The sequence below is a fragment of the Gymnoscopelus braueri genome, assembly GCF_963280865.1.
Source record: "Gymnoscopelus braueri genome assembly, chromosome: 18".
NCBI classification, from domain to species: domain Eukaryota; kingdom Metazoa; phylum Chordata; class Actinopteri; order Myctophiformes; family Myctophidae; genus Gymnoscopelus; species Gymnoscopelus braueri.
The window spans coordinates 317,501-345,104 of NC_137618.1; the positions used below are offsets into that span (position 1 = coordinate 317,501).

Sequence of the window (27,604 nt, forward strand, 5' to 3'; positions counted from 1 at the left end):
GTAAGGAGTCTCTGGAGAGTTCATACATGTGATTTAATGTACATGTACATGTACATTACATTGATTATATATTTAATACATGTTTAGTACATGTTTACATTGATTACATGTGATTTAACACTACATGTACATTACATTGATTACCAGCATTTTCCTCTGCTTGATGTCAATATATTTTCACATGATGGTTATACAGTCATTCATACATACATACATACATACATACATACATACATCATACATACATACATACAGTCATTCATTCATACATACATACATACATACATACATACATACATACATACATACATACATACATACATACATACATACATACATACATACATACATACATACATACATACATACATACATACATACATACATACATACATACATACATACATACATGCTTCTTGGAAGATCAGACTTGATCCCCCAAAAAAAGATGAGTCACCCCATGGAGAGAATTTGTGTTTCAAGCCAATAATTTGATGAGCAGCGGTTTGGCTCTGCAGAAGTCTTTTTTTTAAATCACATGACAATAGTGATCGTAACTTTCCAAAGTGAAGCGAACTTTCAAAAGCTGAATATCAGCCGATCAATGCTCAATGAAAAGTAAATGAAAAGTAGCTAATGATTTAAAAAAAAAACGACAAAAAAAAAACTGACATGCTATTTTCACACAGATACAATATATATATACATATAGCATACATATTTTGCCATACAGTATGTGGAATCAAATTCAGCAAAAGCTTTACTTAATCCATGAAGACCGGGAACGCATCTGTGTCATTTTAAGATTTATTTGGCTATTCAAAAATATATTCGTCAGTGTCCAGCCGGGACCAGCTAACTCCTTTTTCAGTTTTTTTTTTTTTTTCATAAATCAACGCTATTGAACCCCCTCTACATCTGTGTAATTTTTTTTTTAATAATAACATATGAAAAGTATTAAAAAGCGCCTCTGACGAAAACTCCTAACTCCATTGGACCCTCAAACTGTCCGTCAAAAACAAACAACTCCCCCCTCCTCTCAGGCTCTCAGAGAAGCTCTGCTCTGTATGAGGCAGACAGGGAGAAGATTTTTCAATGCTTTTGGGAGAACATAAACTGGGAAGAGAAGAGAATGTATGTGCAAGGTTTGATAGATGTCACCCCAGTAAAGAGGAGAAGGGTGTCTTCACAAAGGTCATCTGCTCGTGTTTTCTTTTTAAATGTTAATGGACAGAGAATGAGTGTGTGCAGGAGTTTGTTTCAAACATCTCCAAGAGCTCAAGGAGATCATGCCAAAAGACTTTCACAGCTTTTATGACAATCTAAAGCACTAAGAAACACCCACCACACACACGCAACACACAACACACAACAGTGTGATAATAAAATGTTGATAGGTATATGATAGGTAAATTCAACTGTGGTTGTTATTGTTAGTGCAGTAGGCTACAGATTTGATAGCTAAAGATTCTATTTTTCATGAATGTATTTTGTATTTATATGCCATTTTTTTTATTGTTGGTGTGCCATGATCGCTTTTGTTAAATACATGATTGAGTATTGAGGCAGAATTGTTTGTTGCACTCAACTGTAGAAGAACAACAGTGGTAACAGTTAGATCCATGGTTGTTTACAATGCATGTTAAAATAAAAGTTGTTTAAGTACAGAATTCAGCTTGATCTATACTTAGTATATGAGGATGGCGCTCACCATAAATAGCTGATCTCCAAGCTCACAATGCGTTGTGATGTGTTGTGAGCTTTGAGATCCATTGCCAGCTGTTCTTATCAATGATGGCAACTCCACTTGCACTGGATTTGGGTAAAGTGGTGATAATATAATGACACATGCAAGTATCTGATAATATAGAAAGTCACAATACCAAGTTTGATGAGGCAGTATTGCTTTGTTTTAAAAATATAAGGTTTTCTTCATTTTCTGAAAAAATGATATTTAGTTTTTCATTTCCTGAACAATTACCATTTTGGATTTAGCTGGTTCCGGCCGAACAGCAGAGATATACAAGCTTGTAGATCTGCTTCTTTTTTTTTTATTATCTTTGAATATATATATTTTTTTTTTAAGCGAACATTTTTAACTCAAATATTTTTCTGGGGGTCCCTGGAACAACATATTTTAAGATGGGGGTCCAAATAGATATCATTTTGGGCGATACTTGACATGAAAACAGTTTGAGAACCACTGATATAGCAGCATACGTTTTTCAGAAAACCATTAGGATTAGAAGACATTTGTAGAATCACCCAGAAGCAAAGATTTGAGTTACAAATGATTTTTCTATAGCTAAATAAATCTGAAAATGACAAAGATGCGTTCCTGGTCTTAATGGGTTAAAGATCATGTTATTTCTCATAAAATCTTTCTCTTTATTTTTCAGGCCAAGGATGAACTCTGATCCACTGACCTCTGACCTCTGACCTCTGATCCACTGATCCTCATTGTTTTCAACCTGATGTATTATACAATTATGAAAGTATGAATTGTGGGCGTGTCCAAGTCTAATTTTGCATAAATATTACTTTACTCATTTCTAAATAAAATATTTTTTCAGTGTTTGTATATTAAACAGTGATCCTGACGTCCTCTGTCACCCAACTACACACATCTAACTACACACCTAACTACACACCTAACTACACACCTAACTACTACACCCAACGACACACATCTAACTACAGTGGTTCTCAATATGACCACCAGGGGGTCCCCAGATAAATGATTGTTAGGAACCAAATGAACCCTTACAGGTCTGTAACTCTGAGAGTGTACAAATGGAACCAAATGGACCCTTACAGGTCTGTAACTCTGAGAGTGTACAAATGGAACCAAATGGACCCTTACAGGTCTGTAACTCTGAGAGTGTACAAATGGAACCAAATGGACCCTTACAGGTCTGTAACTCTGAGAGTGTACAAATGGAACCAAATGGACCCTTACAGGTCTGTAACTCTGAGAGTGTACAAATAGAACCAAATGAACCCTTACAGGTCCGTAACTCTGACCCGTGTGGGTCATTTAGTTCCATTTGTACACTCCCACTCTGACAAGTGTAGTAAAATGTCCGTCTGAGATTATGAAACGTTTCATGGCCAGCTTGAGGTTTTTCTGAAGGAGGAAAACCCTGTTAACCTGTTAACCTGATACTGCCTTCATGCAGGCCTGGGTACGGGAGTGAAGACGAGTGGATTAGAATGTTACTATGGAAATGAACCATGTTCCAAGTAGAACATAGTCTATATCAAAGGTAAAACCATTCACTCTTCTGTGTTGATGGAATGTTGAGATGGTTTAGCAAAGGAAGCGATAAGAATGTGAAGTTGTGTTGCCTGTGTTTGTCCAATCCAACAATATAAGGTATGTTTCTGCATGCAGAGAATGTCTCTGTGAGAACATGATATGAATTCATTCATAATTATGATCAAAAGCTTAAAAGAAACAACTATTTATTGGACACAATATATAACAGTATAAACAGCATTAATTCATGTACAACTAGGACGTATGCTTCACAATCCAGGTGACGACTCGTGAGTTGACTTCCTCCATGGTTGATTCCTCTGTCCTTCCCTTCACTGTGAGGCCGTGACCTCCTCCTTCCAGCCAACACACCTCTCCTCCAGCGTTCATGTCCTTCAGCACGCCGTCAAAGAGGAGCTAGTGGGGAGAGCAGAGAAACACGTCAAAGAGTCAAAGAGGACCTAGTGGGGAGAGCAGAGAAACATCAAAGAGTCAAAGAGGACCTAGTCTCATCATACCTCAACTCCTTCTCTATCTTGGACAAATTCCAATCTGGTTTCAGAATCCAACATAGCACAGAATCTGCACTGCTAAAAGTTTATAATGACATTGTTTTAACAGTTGACAACGGATCCTGTGCCATTTTAATCCTCCTTGACCTTAGTGCAGCTTTTGATACGATTGATCACATTACTCTTTTAAAACGCTTGGAGGATGAGGTTGGTTTTAAGGGTACAGTTTTAAAATGGTTCGCCTCCTATTTACAGGACAGGTCTTTTAATGTACAAATTGGAAACTGCCCCTCATCCTCAGCCCCCATTACATGTGGCATCCCTCAAGGATCAATTTTAGGACCTCTTCTGTTCTCTTTGTACATGCTCCCCATTGGCGCCATCTTCCATAAACACAATATTAATTATCACTGTTATGCCGACGACACACAATTTTATGTACCAGCCACACCCGAAAACACCAGCTCACTCACCAATCTTTTTAACTGCCTGGAGGACATAAAAAGCTGGATGGCAGCTAATTACCTCCAGCTTAATGAGAGTAAGACTGAGGTAATCATTTTTGGCCCTCCAACCTCAACCGCTCGTCTCTCTCAAACACTTGGCCCCCTTAAGGCAAATTCAAACAGCCCCATCAAAAACGTAGGTGTCTTCTTTGACCCAGCCCTTAATTTTAATAAACAGGTTAGTAGTGTTGTCAAGGGCAGTTTTTACCAGCTCAGAACCATAGCCAAACTAAAACACATTTTAACACACACCGACCTAGTCACAATAACTCATGCCTTCATCACCTCTCGTTTGGACTATTGCAATTCCCTATATCTGGGGTTACCCCAATCCACCATCTCCCGGCTACAACTGGTTCAAAACTCAGCTGCTAGACTCATCACTGGAACGAAAAAAAGAGAACACATCACCCCTGCGCTGGCTCAACTGCACTGGTTACCAGTAAAATATAGAATTGATTTTAAAGCACTGCTCTTTGTTTTTAAAGCTCTCAATGGCCTAGCCCCTCCATACATCTCTGATCTGCTACATAAATCTCCTGCCACTAGGTTACTCAGATCATCCACCCAGAAACTCCTTTCAGTTCCCTCAACAAACCTCATTACAAAAGGTGACCGGGCTTTCTCCGTGGCTGCACCTATACTCTGGAATAATCTCCCGTTTCATATTAAGATAAGTCCCACTATTGAGATTTTTAAATCAAAACTGAAGACCCACTTTTTTACTCTTGCTTTTAACGTAGATTGAGGTTCTCTGTCTGTTGTTTCATTTGTTGTTTCATTTGTCCCTGCCGTGTTTTTATTTGTTTTGTTCTGTTTTGTTATTGTCTCTACTGCACTTTGTCTCTTTATGCCTTTTACTCTGCTTTGTAAATAGACTAAGGTCTATCCGTTCTTTGTTTGGAAAGCACTTTGGGTCAGCTGATGTTGTTTTTAAATGTGCTATACAAATAAACTTGACTTGACTTGACTTGACTAGTGGGGAGAGCAGAGAAACATCAAAGAGTCAAAGAGGACCTAGTGGGGAGAGCAGAGAAACATCAAAAAGGACCTAGTGGGGAGAGCAGAGAAACATCAAAGAGTCAAAGAGGACCTAGTGGGGAGAGCAGAGAAACATCAAAGAGTCAAAGAGGACCTAGTGGGGAGAGCAGAGAAACATCAAAGAGTCAAAGAGGACCTAGTGGGGAGAGCAGAGAAACATCAAAGAGTCAAAGAGGACCTAGTGGGGAGAGCAGAGAAACACGTCAAAGAGGACCTAGTGGGGAGAGCAGAGAAACATCAAAGAGTCAAAGAGGACCTAGTGGGGAGAGCAGAGAAACACGTCAAAGAGGACCTAGTGGGGAAGCAGAGAAACACGTCAAAGAGGACCTAGTGGGGAGAGCAGAGAAACATCAAAGAGTCAAAGAGGACCTAGTGGGGAGAGCAGAGAAACAGTACATCAGACCTAATACAATGTAGATGTATTATCTCTTCCTCCCTACAGCGCCCCCTACAGCGTCCCATCAGTAAGTACCCTGTCACACATGTTGTCCTGGGTTCCTGACACAAACAGAACAGGCATCTGTGGAGGCAGCTCCCGGAGGTCCTCGCTCCGCTGGCCATGGCGGTGTCTCTGTCCCGGGGGGTGCAGGGGGAAGGACAGACAGACCACGCCCTGCACAGAGTCCTCTGTCCGCTCGCTCAGCTGTCTGGCCAGAGCCACGGCCGCACGAGACCCCATAGACCTGCCTGAAACAGTCAGTGTGGTGTAAAGTAACTGAGTACATTTACTCAAGTACTGTACTTAGAGTACAATTTTGAGGTATTTGTACTTTACTTGAGTATTTCCAATTTCCAATATTTTTTTTACTTCTACTCCACTACATCTCAGAGGCAAATATTGTACTTTTACTCCACTACAATTATTTGAAAACTTTAGTTACTAGTTACTTAGATTTTTATTATTATTACAAAACCCACATTAATCACTTCAGCTCTGTATACATTCCGGCCATTTGAAAATAGCCGATCTACAAGCTCACAATGCGTCGCGATGCATTGTGAGCTTGTAGATCGGCTTGACTAGGATATAGGCCTACTTACAGTCAGGTTGGGGTTGGCTACCTTTTAAATGAAATGACCTTGATTGAGGTTTGGAGAAATAAAAAGGGGGAAAACATTCAATTGACTTACTCAACACCATCAGTCATATTCATCCATCTTCACTACCAACCTGAACCTACGTGGATGGATGGATGGATGGATGGATGGATGTGGCTGTTATTATGACTCATCCACACACATCTAATGAATGCTTACTTACCTCCGAGGAAAATGTGCCTTATGGTGTATTCATCTAGAGATTTCAGGTATTCCTGGCAAGTCAAAATGAATAAATGAGGAAAGGTTATTCATTGCAATTATCAAATCATGCAACACTCTAGATGTTATTATTTTACACATTCAAACCGGGAACTCATCTGTGTTATTTTAAGATTTATTTGGCTATTTTTTGAAAATGTGTGCAAATCTTTGAATATAAATATTTTTAAATTGAACTTTTTAACTCAAATCTTTGCTTCTGGGGGTCCCTGGAACAACATATTTTCAGATGGGGGTCCGCGGCCAAATACATATTGAAAAATGTTTTCTAAATCCTAACAGTATGTTCATATATCTATATCAGTGGTGCTCCAACTTTTACATGTCAAGGACCCCCACAATGACATGTATTTGGCCACAGACCCAGATCTCAAATGATTTTGAGATCCCCAGAAGCAAATATTGGAGTTAAAAATGTTCACTTATATATATATATATATATATATATATATATATATATATATATATATATATATATATATATATATATATATATATATATATATATACTGAAAGTTTTGCACAAATGTACAAATGTTCACGATAAAAACAAAAAATGCAGATTTACAAGCTCATAGCATGTAAAATGAGGCCCAGATGCTTCCCATGGATTGAACAGTTCCACTGAACAGAGCTCCTACCCATGCAGCGTGGAAGGCCTTCACCCTGTGAGCCAGGTTGGGCCCCCTGCAGGTGAACCTCAGGCAGATGAACCCGCTGCAGGCCAGAGCGTGGGCCAGAGACACCAGAGGTCTGAAGTTCATGTCTCCTCCGGCGCCGTGCGTGAGGACCACGGCCACGTGCACGTCCCGCGGGGCGGCCGTGGGGACGCTCAGTGCTGCCTCCAGCTGTTTGCTGCCAAAAGGAACCTTTACCTTATCCTGGAGAGAGTACAACCATAGATATATAGATATAGATACATATATATATATATATATATATATATATATATATATATATATATATATATATATATATATATATATATATATATGAGTACAACCATGAATACAACAACCACCTAACAATGTTTTTATGTCAGTGGTTCTCAAACATTTTCATGTCAAGGACCCCCACATTCATTTGAAGTTCTGAACATATTTAGTGCCAGGCAGTGACCTTCATAAAAGATCACATATTCAGTGTAGTTCCAATCAAAAAAAGAAGTGTTGTGAGCATATAGATAGGCTAAACCCTAGCTTAAGATTAAAGGTAGGGTAAGTGATAGTTTTGGGTTAAAACTAAATGGTTAAAGCACTTTATTCTGATAATAAGTATAATAAGTAATCATATTGCTAATTAATGAACAAGTAATCATTGCTATAGAGTGTTATATAACAATAACAGGGTCTCCCTGTCTCTCCAGCTCTTAAACAGAAAATACATTTTCAGGTTGGTGACAATTAAACTTATTTGAACCAAATCAAATCACTTGTTAAAATGATCATTTTGCTGGGGGCCCCCTCCTCAAGGACCCATACCCCTGGGGACCCCCTCCTCAAGGACCCATACCCCTGGGGACCCCCTCCTCAAGGACCCATACCCCTGGGGACCCCCTCCTCAAGGACCCATACCCCTGGGGGCCCAGGGGGGCCGGAGGTCCTCAGACCCAGTGTCAGTGAGAACCAGTGGTTTGATCAAGTCAAATACATCTGATTTATAGATAGAGAACATTTACAACTGGACTGAGTTCAGAACTGGACAAAACATCAACAAGAAAACATACATAATGTATACATGTGCTAATAGTCACATGATGGGAAACATATGACATCAACAACATACTCAAATGTGATTAAAAGCTAATGATGATGATGACTGTATGTGACTGAATGTTTAGTCTTACCTCCTGAAAGTTGTCCTCCATCTTTCTGTTCTGTTCTTCTCATTGGTGACTGTACTGTACCTTTAAGAGAATCCGTGACGTCGGCATTTATTTCATTGTGATAGGCTGTGTGAGCTCGTGACGTCTACACCTCCTCCGCTGTGATAGGCTGTGTGAGTTCGTGACGTGTACACCTCCTCCGCTGTGATAGGCTGTGTGAGTTCCTGGTGTTCCGGGTCAGAAGCAGCATGGCTTCCTCTAGTCACTGTGTTCAGACTTCAGAACCAGAACCCTGGAATAAAGTGTTCATTCTGCCTCCTGGAGCTGTTTGTTCTGTTAGAATAAACATCCATGATGATACAGGTATTTATATATATAATAATAATACACATCAGTGATGATACAGGTATATATACTGCTGCTTTATATATAGTAACCATGGTTCACATGACGATGTTGTATACAAGCGTCATGGTGCCGAGTCCCCCTGGTCTAAAGTTGTGTTAGATTTCTTCACATTGCCATCTCTCACATAAACATAAACGTTCAGATTTCAAATATAAAGTGCTTACCACCGAACCACGGATGTTACAAGGCGATGCGGACCGCGATGAGTACCTGTATCTCCCGTATTGTTCAATAAAAAGTATTTTAATCCCATCGCCGGACTTTTTTTTCTTCTAATGTATCAGAGTGCAATACACCTCCCAACCATTAGTGTCGCATGGTTGAAAGTATCGGAGACAATTTGGAGAAAATGGCCGGCGATGGGATTAAAATGCTTTTTATTGAACAATACGGGAGATACGGGTACTCATCGCGGTCCGCATCGCCTTGTAACATCCGTGGCTCGGTGGTAAGCACTTTATATTTGAAATCTGAACGTTTATGTTTATGTGAGAGATGGCAATGTGAAAAAATCGAACACAAATTTAGACCAGGGGGACTCGGCACCATGACTGTCATGGTATGACAGTCATGTTTCAGGGCTAATCCTCCATGGACACAGGGACCATCTCCTAGCCCGTAGATCTCCAAACATGTACAAATGCAACAAAAATAAAAGTGCTTACCCCCACGCCCCAAATGTTACCTCTTTCTACGGGATAGTAGTTAATGTAATAATCCATATCTTTCAATAAAGAAGTGTTTTAATGCCTCTGTGGCCGATTCTGACGGAAGTTCCCAATGGGCGGTAGTAACGGGGCGCATCCGGTGAAACCCGGAATTACGCTCAATGTAAACAGGAAGTAAACGAGGGTGAAAAAATGGCGTTCGGCCACAGACAACACTTCTTTATTGAAATATATGGATTATTACATTAACTACTACCCCGTAGAAAGAGGTAACATTTGGGGCATGGGGGTAAGCACTTTAATTTTTTGCATTTGTACTTGTTTGGAGATCTACGGGCAAGGAGATGAAAGTCCCTGTGTCCATGGAGGATCAACCCTACAACTCTCGTACACTCTCTCTCTCACACACACACACACACACACACACACACACACACACACACACACACACACACACACACACACACACACACACACATCAGTGCTGATACAGGTAGAATCACACTGCTGCTTTATATGTTGTGTTGTTGAGTGTGCTTTGAGCCTAAGTTATGTCTGTTTACAAACCCACATGGGAATGTTTTCACAGAATACATACAGATACATACAGATACATACAGATACATACAGATACATACAGGGAGAGTTAGTTAGCCTCATTAAGAACCTCTCACTCCGCTATACAGCTCCGAGATGAGGTCCTACGCCGAGGTCTCCCAGAATCGGTTGAACGTCCACAAAGGGTCCTCTGTTTACCCTTTTGTCAACATCATATCCAAACACTAATGGTAGATTCCATAGCGTACAGATGTTTAAGGTTTGGTCCGGCACAAAATATTTTAGGTCGGGGACGAAACTACCCGTTTAAATGTCTCATTAATCAGCCTGTGGCCATGTTTCACATTCAACCCGGAAAACCCCCCTAAGTCCGCTGCCAGTACTGCTCCCGGTTCGGCTACAATGTGAAACATGGCCACAGGCTGACTAAATAAGACATTTAAACGGGTAGTTTTGTCCCTGACCTAAAATATTTTGTGCCGGACCGAACCTTAAACATCTGTACGCTCTGTACGCTCGGTGGTCTGTTCACTCACTGACTGAGAACTGGTTTGTTTTCCAGATGAAAATGTTGACCAGCTTCTGCTGGACAATGACAAAGTCCTCCTGCTGCTCAGGAGCCAGCTCCTCCAGACTGACGTACGACTTCTCTACGAGCTGCTGTACGTTCTCCACTACAGCAGTGGAAGGAACAGGACCTTCAGAGCATTGAAGCAGGTAAACACTCCAGTCATACCACTAAAGATTACATTACATTACAGTCATACCACTAAAGATTACATTACATTACAGTCATACCACTAAAGATTACATTACAGTCATACCACTAAAGATTACATTACATTTACATTACATTACAGTCATACCACTAAAGATTACATTACAGTCATACCACTAAAGATTACATTACATTACATTCATACCACTAAAGATTACATTACATTACATTACAGTCATACCACTAAAGATTACATTACATTACATTTCATTACATTACATTACATTACAGTCATACCACTAAAGATTACATTACATTACATTACAGTCATACCACTAAAGATTACATTACATTACATTACATTACATTACATTACACTCATACCACTAAAGATTACATTACATTACATTACATTACACTCATACCACTAAAGATTACATTACATTACATTACATTCATACCACTAGAGATTACATTACATTACATTACAGTCATACCACTAAAGATTACATTACATTACAGTCATACCACTAGAGATTACATTACATTACATTACAGTCATACCACTAAAGATTACATTACATTACATTACATTACAGTCATACCACTAGAGATTACATTACATTACATTACAGTCATACCACTAGAGATTACATTACATTACAGTCATACCACTAAAGATTACATTACATTACATTACAGTCATACCACTAAAGATTACATTACATTACATTACAGTCATACCACTAAAGATTACATTACATTACAGTCATACCACTAAAGATTACATTACATTACATTACATTACATTACAGTCATACCACTAAAGATTACATTACATTACAGTCATACCACTAAAGATTACATTACATTACATTACAGTCATACCACTAAAGATTACATTACATTACAGTCATACCACTAGAGATTACATTACATTACATTACAGTCATACCACTAAAGATTACATTACATTACAGTCATACCACTAGAGATTACATTACATTACATTACAGTCATACCACTAAAGATTACATTACATTACATTACAGTCATACCACTAGAGATTACATTACAGTCATACCACTAGAGATTACATTACATTACAGTCATACCACTAAAGATTACATTACATTACAGTCATACCACTAAAGATTACATTACATTACATTACAGTCATACCACTAAAGATTACATTACATTACATTACAGTCATACCACTAAAGATTACATTACATTACATTACATTACATTACAGTCATACCACTAAAGATTACATTACATTACAGTCATACCACTAAAGATTACATTACATTACATTACAGTCATACCACTAAAGATTACATTACATTACATTACAGTCATACCACTAAAGATTACATTACATTACATTACAGTCATACCACTAAAGATTACATTACATTACATTACAGTCATACCACTAAAGATTACATTACATTACATTACAGTCATACCACTAAAGATTACATTACATTACATTACATTACATTACATTACATTACATTACAGTCATACCACTAAAGATTACATTACATTACAGTCATACCACTAAAGATTACATTACATTACATTACAGTCATACCACTAAAGATTACATTACATTACAGTCATACCACTAAAGATTACATTACATTACATTACATTACAGTCATACCACTAAAGATTACATTACATTACATTACATTACATTACAGTCATACCACTAAAGATTACATTACATTACATTACATTACAGTCATACCACTAAAGATTACATTACATTACATTACAGTCATACCACTAAAGATTACAATACATTACATTACATTACAGTCATACCACTAAAGATTACATTACATTACAGTCATACCACTAAAGATTACATTACATTACATTACATTACATTACAGTCATACCACTAAAGATTACATTACATTACAGTCATACCACTAAAGATTACATTACATTACATTACATTACAGTCATACCACTAAAGATTACATTTCATTACATTACATTACAGTCATACCACTAAAGATTACCATACATTACATTACATTATAGTCATACCACTAAAGATTACATTACATTACATTACAGTCATACCACTAAAGATTACATTTCATTACATTACATTACAGTCATACCACTAAAGATTACATTACATTACAGTCATACCACTAAAGATTACATTTCATTACATTACATTACAGTCATACCACTAAAGATTACATTACATTACATTACATTACAGTCATACCACTAAAGATTACATTACATTACATTACATTACAGTCATACCACTAAAGATTACATTTCATTACATTACATTACAGTCATACCACTAAAGATTACATTACATTACATTACAGTCATACCACTAAAGATTACATTTCATTACATTACATTACAGTCATACCACTAAAGATTACATTTCATTACATTACATTACAGTCATACCACTAAAGATTACATTTCATTACATTACATTACAGTCATACCACTAAAGATTACATTACATTACATTACATTACATTACAGTCATACCACTAAAGATTACATTTCATTACATTACATTACAGTCATACCACTAAAGATTACAATACATTACATTACATTACAGTCATACCACTAAAGATTACATTACATTACAGTCATACCACTAAAGATTACATTTCATTACATTACATTACAGTCATACCACTAAAGATTACATTTCATTACATTACATTACAGTCATACCACTAAAGATTACATTACATTACAGTCATACCACTAAAGATTACATTACATTACAGTCATACCACTAAAGATTACATTACATTACATTACAGTCATACCACTAAAGATTACATTACATTACAGTCATACCACTAGAGATTACATTACATTGCATTATAGTCATACCACTAAAGATTACATTTCATTACATTACAGTCATACCACTAAAGATTACATTACATTGCATTACAGTCATACCACTAAAGATTACATTTCATTACATTACAGTCATACCACTAAAGATTACATTACATTACAGTCATACCACTAGAGATTACATTACATTGCATTACAGTCATACCACTAAAGATTACATTACATTACAGTCATACCACTAAAGATTACATTACATTACATTACAGTCATACCACTAAAGATTACATTACATTACATTACAGTCATACCACTAAAGATTACATTACATTACAGTCATACCACTAAAGATTACATTACATTACATTACAGTCATACCACTAAAGATTACATTACATTACATTACAGTCATACCACTAAAGATTACATTACATTACAGTCATACCACTAAAGATTACATTACATTACAGTCATACCACTAAAGATTACATTACATTACATTACAGTCATACCACTAAAGATTACATTACATTACATTACATTACAGTCATACCACTAAAGATTACATTACATTACATTACATTACAGTCATACCACTAAAGATTACATTACATTACATTACATTACAGTCATACCACTAAAGATTACATTACATTACATTACAGTCATACCACTAAAGATTACATTACATTACATTACAGTCATACCACTAAAGATGGTTGATTTAGAAAGACAGACCGTCCCAATTAGAGCCACTAGAGCAGGGTTTCTCAAAGTGGGGGGGGACCCAAGTCCAGGGGCACCGCAGCATACGCTGATAATATTTTGAATTCATCCAAATCACTTCAGTTTAACAGTAAAACAGACCTGAGTTCTTCTTGGTGCGTTCTTTTTCAATCTTTGTCTTTCACTTTTTCTTTGCAAGGACCTCCACATAGATATGTATTTGGCCGCAGAACCCCATCTGAAAATATATTGTGCCAGGGGACCCCCACACAAGATGTGTGTGTTTTAAAAATGATACATCTTTTCCAAGATTTAAAAAAAAGTGTGTGTGTGTGTGTGTGTGTGTGTGTGTGTGTGTGTGTGTGTCAGGTTGAACAATGCATCAACAGGTTGAAGGAAATGAAGCTGGATGCTGCCCTGGAAGATCTGATGGATCTGTGTCCCACTAAATTCCAAAGGTAATGAACTTACAGGAGGATCTACTGTTGAATAAGTATTATTACTTAGTTAAATGTATTTCATAAAAGGCTCTGTTAATGTGCAGTTGGATGCTCTATCCTTTTAGCCTCTGATGGCATATCCATACTGTGTCTGTCACTAGTCCAACACAAAGAAAAACAAAGAGGTGGAGGGTAGCACTTTAACTTAAAAACCACGTACTGTACGCACGTGATTTAGTCCATTCAATCTGGGAAAGCATCTGTGTGTCATTTTAAGATTGCTTTAGCTATTCAAAAATAGCAGATATACAAGCTCGTGAGTTTGTAGATCTGCTATTTTTGAAAAAAGACAATTGTGAAAATGTGTGCAAATCTCTGAATATATATATATATATATATACATTTTTAACACAAATCTTTAGTCCTGGGGGTCCCTGGAACAAAATATTTTTAGATGGGGGTCCGTGGACAAATACATAATTTTGGGTGCTCCTTGACATGAACAAAGTTTGAGAACCACTGATATTATAGCAACATGGGTTTAACTTTTTTTCCCCTGCAATTTTTCAATAGTCAAAGAAATTAAATAAATAAAAAAAAAGGTATAAAAAAATGACATAGATGTGTAAATGCAGATTTGCCCGAAATGCCCCTTATACCCGCTTATCTGTCAAAATACCTCCAAAAAGTTAGTGACACCCACAGTCACGAAACTAGAGGGAGCGTAAACAACAATCTGGTACCACCCACCCATAAAACAAACATGGGCAAATTCTCCTTCTACACCACGGCCACCGAGGTATGGAATAGTCTAACCCCATCCCTCAAAAAATGCAGTTCGTTGGGCTCATTCAAAACAGCCCTAAAAACTCATCTTTCTGGAGGCCATAAGAGGAGGTAGTACCAGTTTCCCGGTAGACAGATGACCCCCCTCCCCCCTTTTTTTGTATATACTTTTATTTTATTTTTCATGATGCTTTTTTTGTACATAGTGGTGTTTTTTTTTTCTCCGTTTCTTATGTTGATTTGAACTGTTTGGTTGCTACTATATATGTCTATGAAATTAATTCAAGGACCCCAACGGAAACAAGTCCGCAAGGACTTTTTTGGTCAGACCTTTTAGACAAAAGTATTATAAATGTAACTGTGTTGTTTTACATTCTTTTGCCTAATACAAATTTCAATCAATATGCTTATGTGGTTTCTGTGTCAATGGGCATGTACATGTATTATACTTTATTATTGTACATGTACATGTATTATACTTTATTATTGACTTTTTACTGTGTCTATGACTGCACTACTCTAACATTTTGAGAGTTAAGTCCATATTGTTGAATATAAATGTCTCTGTATTTCTGTGTCATTTACCTGCACCACCATGTTGTTTTCCAGAGAGCTGAGCATGAAGGGTTCAGAGTGTGAGGTTCCCAGTCAGCCCATGCTGGAGTGGCTCTGTCTCAAAGTGCTGGGAGCCGCCCGACTTATGAGCTGCACCATGACTCACTGTAGCAGAGCCTTCATGTATCCTTTAAATATGTAAATATGTAGCAGAGCCTTTATGTATCCTTTAAATATGTAAATATGTAGCAGAGCCTTTATGTATCCTTTAAATATGTAGCAGAGCCTTTATGTATCCTTTAAATATATAAATATGTAGCAGAGCCTTTATGTATCCTTTAAATATGTAGCAGAGCCTTTATAAATCCTTTAAATATATAAATATGTAGCAGAGCCTTTATGTATCCTTTAAATATGTAGCAGAGCCTTTATAAATCCTTTAAATATATAAATATGTAGCAGAGCCTTTATAAATCCTTTAAATATATAAATATGTAGCAGAGCCTTTATGTATCCTTTAAATATGTAGCAGAGCCTTTATGTATCCTTTTAAATATGTAAATATGTAGCAGAGCCTTTATGTATCCTTTAAATATGTAGCAGAGCCTTTATGTATCCTTTTAAATATGTAGCAGAGCCTTTATGTATCCTTTAAATATGTAAATATGTAGCAGAGCCTTTATGTATCCTTTTAAATATGTAAATATGTAGCAGAGCCTTTATGTATCCTTTTAAATATGTAAATATGTAGCAGAGCCTTTATGTATCCTTTAAATATGTAGCAGAGCCTTCATGTATCCTTTAAATATATACATATGTAGCAGAGCCTTTATGTATCCTTTAAATATCTACATATGTAGCAGAGCCTTTATGTATCCTTTAAATATATACATATGTAGCAGAGCCTTTATGTATCCTTTAAATATGTAAATATGTAGCAGAGCCTTCATGTATCCTTTAAATATATACATATGTAGCAGAGCCTTTATGTATCCTTTAAATATATACATATGTAGCAGAGCCTTTATGTATCCTTTAAATATGTAAATATGTAGCAGAGCCTTTATGTATCCTTTAAATATATACATATGTAGCAGAGCCTTTATGTATCCTTTAAATATGTAAATATGTAGCAGAGCCTTTATGTATCCTTTAAATATATACATATGTAGCAGAGCCTTTATGTATCCTTTAAATATATACATATGTAGCAGAGCCTTCATGTATCCTTTTAAATATATACATATGTAGCAGAGCCTTCATGTATCCTTTTAAATATATACATATGTAGCAGAGCCTTTATGTATCCTTTAAATATGTAAATATGTAGCAGAGCCTTAACGGTCCAAAAGCTTTGACTCTCAGAGGCATTTATCAGATGCTCTTCAATCCAGAGCGACTTGCAGTAAGCAAGGTAAACACCAGGTAATACATCAACTGCATTGAGCAGGGGTCTTCAATGTTTTTCAGGCCAAGGACCCCCTAGCTGAGAGAGAGATGAAGCAGGGACCCCCTTTTATATAATGTATAAAATTGTGTTTCAGATTAAACTTTTCTTTTTTTACTTGGTCTGCTCTTTTCTCCCTCTACACCTATTGTGAGCTTGTAGATGTTCGCTTAAAAAATGTATATATTCAAAGATTTGCATAAATTGTCTAGATTTTTCAAAAATAGCAGATCTACAAGCTCATAGTGTGGCATTCAGTGCCGCGCTCTGAGCTTGACCAAATAAATCTAAAAGGACACAGATGCTTTCCCAGATTGAATGGGTTTAGGGAATATGATTTCTACTTATAGAATATAATGTTAAATATTTCTGTACTCTGTGCCACTTTATGGGTTTTTTCCCCCTTAACCTGCATGACCTGCAGACTCTCCAAGCAGACTCTGAAGTGGGAGGAGTTCATTATCTTGAACGTAGTGATAACCAGCATGCTCAGCCGTCTGTGGTGAGTCCTTTCTGCACGTTAACACTGATACCTACTGTATACATCTAACTTAAACAGACTGAAAGAGTACATGTAAGAATATCTATACATCTAACTTAAACAGACTGATAGAGTACATGTAAGAATACCTACTGTATACATCTAACTTAAACAGACTGATAGAGTACATGCAAGAATACCTATTCATCTAACTTAAACAGACTGATAGAGTACATGCAAGAATACCTATTCATCTAACTTAAACAGACTGATAGTGTACATGTAAGAATATCTATACATCTAACTTAAACAGACTGATAGAGTACATGCAAGAATACCTACTGTATACATCTGTATACATCTAACTTAAACAGACTGATAGAGTACATGTAAGAATACCTACTGTATACATCTAACTTAAACAGACTGATAGAGTACATGCAAGAATACCTACTGTATACATTTAACTTAAACAGACTGATAGAGTACATGTAAGAATACCTACTGTATACATCTAACTTAAACAGACTGATAGAGTACATGCAAGAATACCTATTCATCTACCTTAAACAGACTGATAGAGTACATGCAATAATACCTATACATCTCTCTAAGGACCATACTGGCGTCAATACATGTAATTGTCTATTCACAGTTTTGGCCAAATCGTACATAAATATGATACATTTTTCCATTGGTGGTTTTTGTTTCAGATATCTCTGCATATTCTCCATATTCATTCAAATGTTACTGAATTTAAGGGAATAAGTCAACGTTCATTGCCCATTTTAAGAAGTCAAAGACATGTTTGTTTGTACAACCAATCTTTTCTCTGCTAGACTTTTCGAAACAATCTGCTTTTAAAGCACAATAATAAGGTGACCGTGACAAATAATAGTTTATATACAACAATGGCAGTGACATTTATTTAGTATGTTGGAATAATACATTTCTAAATACTCAATTATTACCCACATATATTTCAATCAAGTTTAAAGTCTCTGCAAGTTGTTTTTCATATTGTACTGAAACTTATGGAATCCAATGCTTTCTTGAAAAAAACAAACACAATATGCTTGGGAAAATGGTAACAGTATTTTACTATTTATAATTTAGGCATTTAATTGAAACGAAACTCTAGTTTCATGAAACTGTAGTAGGCAAACCACAAGGTAAATTGTCACATAAGTGAGTGCTGAGAGACGAGGAAACTAGGATACAATGAACCTAGGATACAATGAACCTCGCCTCTAAGTGACAAACATGTTAGAACGAGTGACCAAGGTATATCTGCATAGTAAACTATAGTAGTTATATATATCTATATATATATATCTATATCTATATCTATATCTATATATATATATATATATATATATATCTGCATAGTAAACAGGTAGTAAACATAGTAAACTAGCATGTATGGAAAGAGGCTGTAATGACAATAATGCGTAGTGTAACATGAGCTGTACTTGTAGTCAATAAGCTAAACATACCACTTCAGCCTGACTTATACGTATGCGCTGGTGTCGTGCTGCCTGCCACGCCCTGCCCTGTGAGCTTGCAGATCTGCTACTTTCGATGCTCGACAAGATGCACAACCAAATATAAATCGGGCATTTCTGTCGGTCCAGAGTCTGTCACAAACCTTGTCCCCCCCCCCAAATCAGGGTGTTTTTCCGGGGCATCCTGGCCAACCTGGCTTCCCTCTACCTGCAGATCCTGCATCTCCTCAGAGAGGTGTCCCAGGCTCGGCCCATGCCCTACCTCACAGACTACTCCCTTCCAGAAGACATGGTTCAGTTCCTGGGACCTTCTGACCAAACCCACCAAACCTCCTTGATGGCAGAGCCAGAGCCAGAGCCACCACTGTCTGTCTCTGCCGTGCAGCAACATCTGGAAGCCCTCCATCAGCATGTGAGCCACAGATCCACCCCAAAGAAGACTCCCAAAAGCTACAAGTCTGTGGTGAGTCCTTCCTCCATGTTAAGACTGATAGAGTACATGTAAGAATACATCTAACTTAAACAGACTGATAGAGTACATGTAAAAATACCTATTCATCTAACTTAAACAGACTGATAGAGTACATGTAAAAATACCTATTCATCTAACTTAAACAGACTGATAGAGTACATGTAAAAATACCTATTCATCTAACTTAAACAGACTGATAGAGTACATGTAAAAATACCTATTCATCTAACTTAAACAGACTGATAGAGTACATGTAAGAATACCTATTCATCTACCTTAAACAGACTGATAGAGTACATGTAAGAATACCTATTCATCTACCTTAAACAGACTGATAGAGTACATGTAAAAATACCTATTCATCTAACTTAAACAGACTGATAGAGTACATGTAAGAATACCTATACATCTACCTTAAACAGACTGATAGAGTACATGTAAGAATACCTATTCATCTACCTTAAACAGACTGATAGAGTACATGTAAGAATACCTATACATCTAACTTAAACCATTAAGACTGGGAACACATCCGTGTCATTTGAATATTTCTGAAGATTTGAGTTACAATTTTCGCAATTTTTTTGAATAGCCCAAAGAAATCTAAAATGGCTGATGATGATTTTCCCAGGTTCCCAAAATCTACACGTCCGCCAGAGTCAAAGAGCTGTATGTCCTGATCCTGAAGAAAGGGAGGGATTACCTGACGCTGAAGAGCGGGATTACCAAGAAGATGGGGCGGCTGAGGAGGTGCGTGACAAAGGAGGACTTTGTGACCGCACGGAGGGAGGCGCGGAAGCAGCTGAGACGGGCGAGGATGGAGATTAAGAAACATAAAGAGATGCTGAAGATGGCGAAGGAGAAGGAAGACAAGATGAAGGAGAAGGAAGACAAGATGAATAAGAGGCGCTTAGAAGAACCTGACCTAGGTGTCCCAGTGAAAAGAGGTGTGTAGTATATTATTCTTCCACTCATTCTAAATTCTTTATGGCATTGGTTCTCAATTTGGGGTCCGGGGACCCCCAGGGGTCCTTGAGGGGGTTCCAGAGGGTCCCCAGCTAAAGTAGTTAATGTAGCATTCACAATCATTCAAAACCACTTTATCCATGTATATGTTGGTTATTCAAAAAATAGCATATGTACAAGCTGGCAGCATAAAGTGAAAAATATCGATTTTTTTCCATTTTTAATATTTGTAACAAATCTTCTCTTTTGGGGGTCCCTTGCACAAAACATTTTCAGATGGGGGTCCGCGGCCATACTGTATACATATCAATTTAGGGAAGACTGGATCCCAGGCTAAGCTATTGCACTATTCCTGGCTCACAAATCATGCTCAGACAGGGAAAAATAATAATTCTGCACACAATGTGCTACTTTATCTAATGGCAGCCATACTGTCTGTATATTACTTTATATATTATATTACAACACACATTCTACATCCCTCTCCCCGTTATATGGAGAACCATCTAGACTGGATAGGACGTACGACATGATAATAATAGTATAGAATAAGTAGAACATTGATCAGATTCCAGTGATAAAGTGGAAGCTGTTTATGCATTAAATAAACTAAACTAATCATACACTGACTCTTTCACAATGGGAATCTTTGATATCATTAAATATACTAAACATTAAATGTACTAAACAGTAAATATACTAAACTAATCATACACTGACTCTTTCACAGTGGGAATCTTTGATATCATTGATGGAGAAGCTTTACTCAAAGTCTTCAAGGACTTTACAGAGGTATGTGAGACCAATAAATATATGTATTTTATTCAAGGACTTTACAGAGGTAAGACCAATAAATATATGTATTTTATTCAAGGACTTTACAGAGGTAAGACCAATAAATATATGTATTTTATTCAAGGACTTTACAGAGGTAAGACCAATAAATATATGTATTTTATTCAAGGACTTTACAGAGGTACAGTATGTGAGCCCAATAAATATATAAATATATAAATATATGCCTCTCCTATTTTTGTCAATTGGTTATTAACCCATTAAGACCGGGAAAAACATCCGTGTCATTTTAAGATTTATTTGGCTATTTTGTCTATAGTGATTTTTTTTGCAGATATTAGAATATATATTTTTAAAGGGAAAATGTTTTACTCAAATCTTTGCTTCTGGGGGGTCCCTATTACAAAATATCTTGAGATGGGGGTCCGCGGCCAAATACATTACAGTTTGAGAACCACTGATATAGAAACATACGTTTTTCAAAGAAACTGTTAGTATTTAGAAGACATTTGTAGAATCCCCCAGAAGCAAAGATTTGAGTTAAAATGTTCGCTTTAAAAATATATATATATTCAAAAGCCTTGCACACGATTCTTTCAAAAATAGCAGATATACAAGCTTGTTGTAGATCTGCTATTTTTGAATAGCCCAAAGAAATCTAAAAATGACACAGATTCTCTTTCCCAGTCTAAATCAGTTAACTATTTAGCATGAATTATTTCACAGTCGCTCATCATCACATCTTATGTGGTACTTATGGTTCTCATATCTACTGTACTGTACTGTATGGTCTTATGGTTCTATGTGGTATGGTCTTATGGTTCTATGTGGTACGGTCTTATGGTTCTATGTGGTACGGTCTTATGGTTCTCATATCTACTGTACTGTATGGTCTTATGGTTCTATGTGGTACGGTCTTATGGTTCTCATATCTACTGTACTGTATGGTCTTATGGTTCTATGTGGTACGGTCTTATGGTTCTCATATCTACTGTACTGTACTGTACTGTATGGTCTTATGGTTCTATGTGGTATGGTCTTATGGTTCTATGTGGTACGGTCTTATGGTTCTCATATCTACTGTACTGTACTGTATGGTCTTATGGTTCTATGTGGTACGGTCTTATGGTTCTCATATCTACTGTATTGTATCTCATCGACTGTACTGCAGGAATCTACAGAAGAAGAATCTTCCACACAGGATGCTGCTCTTAACCATAAAGAAATGTTCCACCAACAAGTGAACACATCGGCCACCTTCACAGACCTGGCAACCCGCCTGGAGCTCATGATCCCATGGTGTAAATCTCACCGTTTGAGACAGGAAACACGTCTTCTGTCCTTCGTCCAGCTGAGGTGTCTTAAGATGAAACGTCTGGAAGCAGCAGGTTTCAGGTAATAATAATAATAAGGTTTCAGGTAATAATAATAATAATAATAAGGTTTCAGGGACATTTTGGTGTAAAACTCTATATCGTGGCTGTTGGGTGAAAACCCCATATTCAAAAATATATTACTTTTCAGGATTCAAATACAAAAATAGCAGATCCACAAGCCCAAAACGTGTCACAAGGTGACACGTTTTGGGCTTGTAGATCAGCTATCTTTTGCTACCTTTGTATGAAGAAGTAGTGCATTAATTTATAACTGAAAAAAAAATTATGGAGATGAGATGTTTCTGCCACACAGCAACCATATTTAACTATATTTCAATGTTGTGCATCTACAGTATGTCTTCACTTATTAACCCATTTAAACCGGGAAAGCATCTGTGTCATTTTAGACTTTTGCATTGGTTATTAAAATATTGCAGATATACAAGCTTGTACATCTGCTAGCCTCGGTCCCAGCCTCCCTCCTCTGTGAAGAGAAGAGCCTCAGCCTCACTCCTCTGTGAAGAGAAGAGCCTGGTCCCAGCCTCACTCCTCTGTGAAGAGAAGAGCCTCAGCCTCACTCCTCTGTGAAGAGAAGAGCCTCCTAAAGCAGCCTCACTCCTCTGTGAAGAGAAGAGCCTCCTAAAGCAGCCTCACTCCTCTGTGAAGAGAAGAGCCTCTTAAAGCAGCCTCACTCCTCTGTGAAGAGAAGAGCCTCTTAAAGCAGCCTCACTCCTCTGTGAAGAGAAGAGCCTCTTAAAGCAGCCTCACTCCTCTGTGAAGAGAAGAGCCTGGTCTCAGCCTCACTCCTCTGTGAAGAGAAGAGCCTCAGCCTCACTCCTCTGTGAAGAGAAGAGCCTGGTCTCAGCCTCACTCCTCTGTGAAGAGAAGAGCCTCCTAAAGCAGCCTCACTCCTCTGTGAAGAGAAGAGCCTCCTAAAGCAGCCTCACTCCTCTGTGAAGAGAAGAGCCTCTTAAAGCAGCCTCACTCCTCTGTGAAGAGAAGAGCCTCTTAAAGCAGCCTCACTCCTCTGTGAAGAGAAGAGCCTGGTCCCAGCCTCACTCCTCTGTGAAGAGAAGAGCCTCAGCCTCACTCCTCTGTGAAGAGAAGAGCCTGGTCTCAGCCTCACTCCTCTGTGAAGAGAAGAGCCTCTTAAAGCAGCCTCACTCCTCTGTGAAGAGAAGAGCCTGGTCCCAGCCTCACTCCTCTGTGAAGAGAAGAGCCTCAGCCTCACTCCTCTGTGAAGAGAAGAGCCTGGTCTCAGCCTCACTCCTCTGTGAAGAGAAGAGCCTGGTCTCAGCCTCACTCCTCTGTGAAGAGAAGAGCCTCAGCCTCACTCCTCTGTGAAGAGAAGAGCCTGGTCTCAGCCTCACTCCTCTGTGAAGAGAAGAGCCTGGTCACAACCTAAAGAGAAGAGCCTGGTCTCAGCCTCACTCCTCTGTGAAGAGAAGAGCCTCAGCCTCACTCCTCTGTGAAGAGAAGAGCCTGGTCTCAGCCTCACTCCTCTGTGAAGAGAAGAGCCTGGTCTCAGCCTCACTCCTCTGTGAAGAGAAGAGCCTCTTAAAGCAGCCTCACTCCTCTGTGAAGAGAAGAGCCTCTTAAAGCAGCCTCACTCCTCTGTGAAGAGAAGAGCCTGGTCCCAGCCTCACTCCTCTGTGAAGAGAAGAGCCTGGTCACAACCTAAAGCAGAGAGTGTCTATAGGGCAGGACTTCCGTCGTACGCGTTTCCCCGGAAACTATATTTATTGACCAATCACAACACTCATTTCATTCACGGAGAATGTTAACAGATTTGTAAAGCATCAACGTCATTTCCTTGGGCGGTACTTCTGCCAAATTCAACCATTTCCTAGACAACCATCAGCCCAGGTCTTGCCCAGGTGTACAGTACATCAGGGTGTACAGTACATCTACAGGGTGTACAGTACATCAGGGTGTACAGTACATCAGGGTGTACAGTACATCTACAGGGTGTTTGTACATCTGCTATTTTTGAACATTTTTGAAAAATCTTATTGTGAGAACTACTGTTTAAGGGCACGGTCACACCACAATATGGTTGCCCGCTGTTAAACTTGCTGTTTTTTGCAGCCAGTATTGTATGGCATGTACCAGCAGTATGGTGTGTGTGTGTGTGTGTGTGTGTGTATATATATATATGTATATATATATATATATATATATATATATATATATATATATATATATATATATATATATATGTATGTATGTATGTATGTATGTATGTATGTATGTATGTATGTATGTATGTATGTATGTATGTATGTATGTATGTATGTATGTATGTATGTATGTATGTATGTATGTATGTATGTATGTATGTATGTATGTATGTATGTATGTATGTATGTATGTATGTATGTATGTATGTATGTATGTATGTATGTATGTATGTATGTATGTATGTATGTATGTATGTATGTATGTATGTATGTATGTATGTATGTATGTATGTATGTATGTATGTATGTATGTATGTATGTATGTATGTATGTATGTATGTATGTATGTATGTATGTATGTATGTATGTATGTATGTATGTATGTATGTATGTATGTATGTATGTATGTATGTATGTATGTATGTATGTATGTATGTATGTATGTATGTATGTATGTATGTATGTATGTATGTATGTATGTATGTATGTATGTATGTATGTATGTATGTATGTATGTATGTATGTATGTATGTATGTATGTATATACACACATATAGTACCAGCAGGCGTACACTACAGTATAGAGCGCGACACGTGGAAAGATGTTTAGACCATGAATCCACACATTTGCATTGACAAAGCATTAGCAGGTTCCACCCATAGGTCATAGGTCAAATAAAAGTGCGGTGTGACCGTGCCCTTAGAAGGCATTTGTAGAATCGGCCTCAGGTCTTAATCTATCTGTCATTCTGTCCTGAGCTCAGGGTCCAGAGGAAGTTGAGGATCTTCAAACAGGAAGCCTGCTGGGCCTCCTCTCCCACGGGACCCGTCCCCACCAGCTTCCTGTCTGTGTCTGCGCTCCGGAGGAGAGCCTTCCCTAGAACACGTTTCCAGTGTCTCCGGGAAAGATTCAACCACAGGACGGCCAGAGTGAGGACCCAATGGCCGGTGTCTACAAAGCCTGCTGGGAGAACACAACAAGCAGACCAAAACCTTCCTCTGACTGAGAGCGGTGAACATGCAACTTCATCTAAAAGCACAGCTCTGGCCTCTCTGTCTGACAGCAGCCATGATGAAACAGATGAAACAGATGAAATAGATGAAATAGATGAAATAGATGAAATAGATGATATATTTGGCTCGGTCGGCTTCTGACATTTTTTATTTACAGTAAAATGAAAGTTCAAGACAAGAGATTTACTTCTTCAAGATGTGGAGAAGGAAGGTGTTTTGGTCGAGTGTCTATATGAACACAATAAGCTCTTTGCACAGCAGCCATATTGGAAATAAATTGGGCCTCTTCCTTACTTCCCTCACAGGTGTTACCAATGATACTAATGAGGTTCTGTTCCATTTCATGTAGCACAGTGGTTCTCAAATGTTTTAATTTCAAGGATAACTCTGAGAGGGTAAAAATGTGTACTCTCAGAGTTTTGGACCACACTTTGAGACCCACTGGTGTAGCAGAGTGTTTCCAGTGAGTCAACACCCTGACTCTGTTTGACCACAATGGAACAGAGCCTTCATTAGTATCATTGTAACAACCAGAATGGAACAGAGCCTTCATTAGTATCATTGTAACAACCAGAATGGAACAGACCCTTCATTAGTATAATTGTAACAACCAGAATGGAACAGAGCCTTCATTAGTATCATTGTAACAACCAGAATGGAACAGAGCCTTCATTAGTATCATTGTAACAACCAGAATGGAACAGAGCCTTCATTAGTATCATTGTAACAACCAGAATGGAACAGAGCCTTCATTAGTGTCATTGTAACAACCAGAATGGAACAGAGCCTTCATTAGTATCATTGTAACAACCAGAATGGAACAGAGCCTTCATTAGTGTCATTGTAACAACCAGAATGGAACAGAGCCTTCATTAGTATCATTGTAACAACCAGAATGGAACAGAGCCTTCATTAGTATCATTGTAACAACCAGAATGGAACAGAGCCTTCATTAGTGTCATTGTAACAACCACAATGGAACAGAGCCTTCATTAGTGTCATTGTAACAACCAGAATGGAACAGAGCCTTCATTAGTATCATTGTAACAACCAGAATGGAACAGAGCCTTCATTAGTGTCATTGTAACAACCAGAATGGAACAGAGCCTTCATTAGTATCATTGTAACAACCAGAATGGAACAGAGCCTTCATTAGTATCATTGGTAACACC

At 37.8% G+C, this 27,604-nt stretch overlaps 3 protein-coding genes across 4 annotated transcripts in view; 2 read left to right on the forward strand and 1 right to left on the reverse strand.

Annotated features, from left to right (window-relative positions):
- The window catches only part of poglut2 (protein O-glucosyltransferase 2), a 15,735-nt gene extending 13,165 nt beyond the window's left edge, over positions 1-2,570 (forward strand). For both annotated transcript variants that reach the window (XM_080456511.1, XM_080456512.1), the window contains one exon: positions 2,400-2,570. In XM_080456511.1, coding sequence (XP_080312637.1) covers positions 2,400-2,417 — 18 coding nt within the window. In that variant the 3' untranslated portion in view covers positions 2,418-2,570. The remainder of the gene's footprint in view (positions 1-2,399) is intronic.
- Positions 2,571-3,514: 944 nt separating this feature from the next.
- tex30 (testis expressed 30) lies at positions 3,515-8,506 on the reverse strand (the record flags this gene model as incomplete). Its single annotated transcript, XM_080456735.1, has 5 exons — positions 8,485-8,506; positions 7,280-7,519; positions 6,580-6,631; positions 5,791-6,005; positions 3,515-3,676 (listed from the first exon to the last, which is right to left on the reverse strand). The coding sequence occupies exons 1-5, from the start codon at positions 8,503-8,505 to the stop codon at positions 3,515-3,517; spliced, it is 690 nt and encodes a 229-aa protein (XP_080312861.1). The 5' UTR covers position 8,506.
- A 196-nt stretch (positions 8,507-8,702) lies between these two features.
- rmp64 (ribonuclease MRP subunit p64) lies at positions 8,703-27,156 on the forward strand. Its single transcript, XM_080456509.1, has 10 exons — positions 8,703-8,826; positions 10,660-10,814; positions 14,785-14,873; positions 16,251-16,379; positions 18,068-18,145; positions 19,795-20,092; positions 20,733-21,048; positions 21,798-21,859; positions 23,034-23,257; positions 26,183-27,156. Exons 1-10 carry the CDS (start codon positions 8,712-8,714, stop codon positions 26,571-26,573), a joined length of 1,857 nt encoding a protein of 618 aa, XP_080312635.1. The 5' UTR covers positions 8,703-8,711; the 3' UTR covers positions 26,574-27,156.
- Positions 27,157-27,604: the final 448 nt, after the last annotated feature.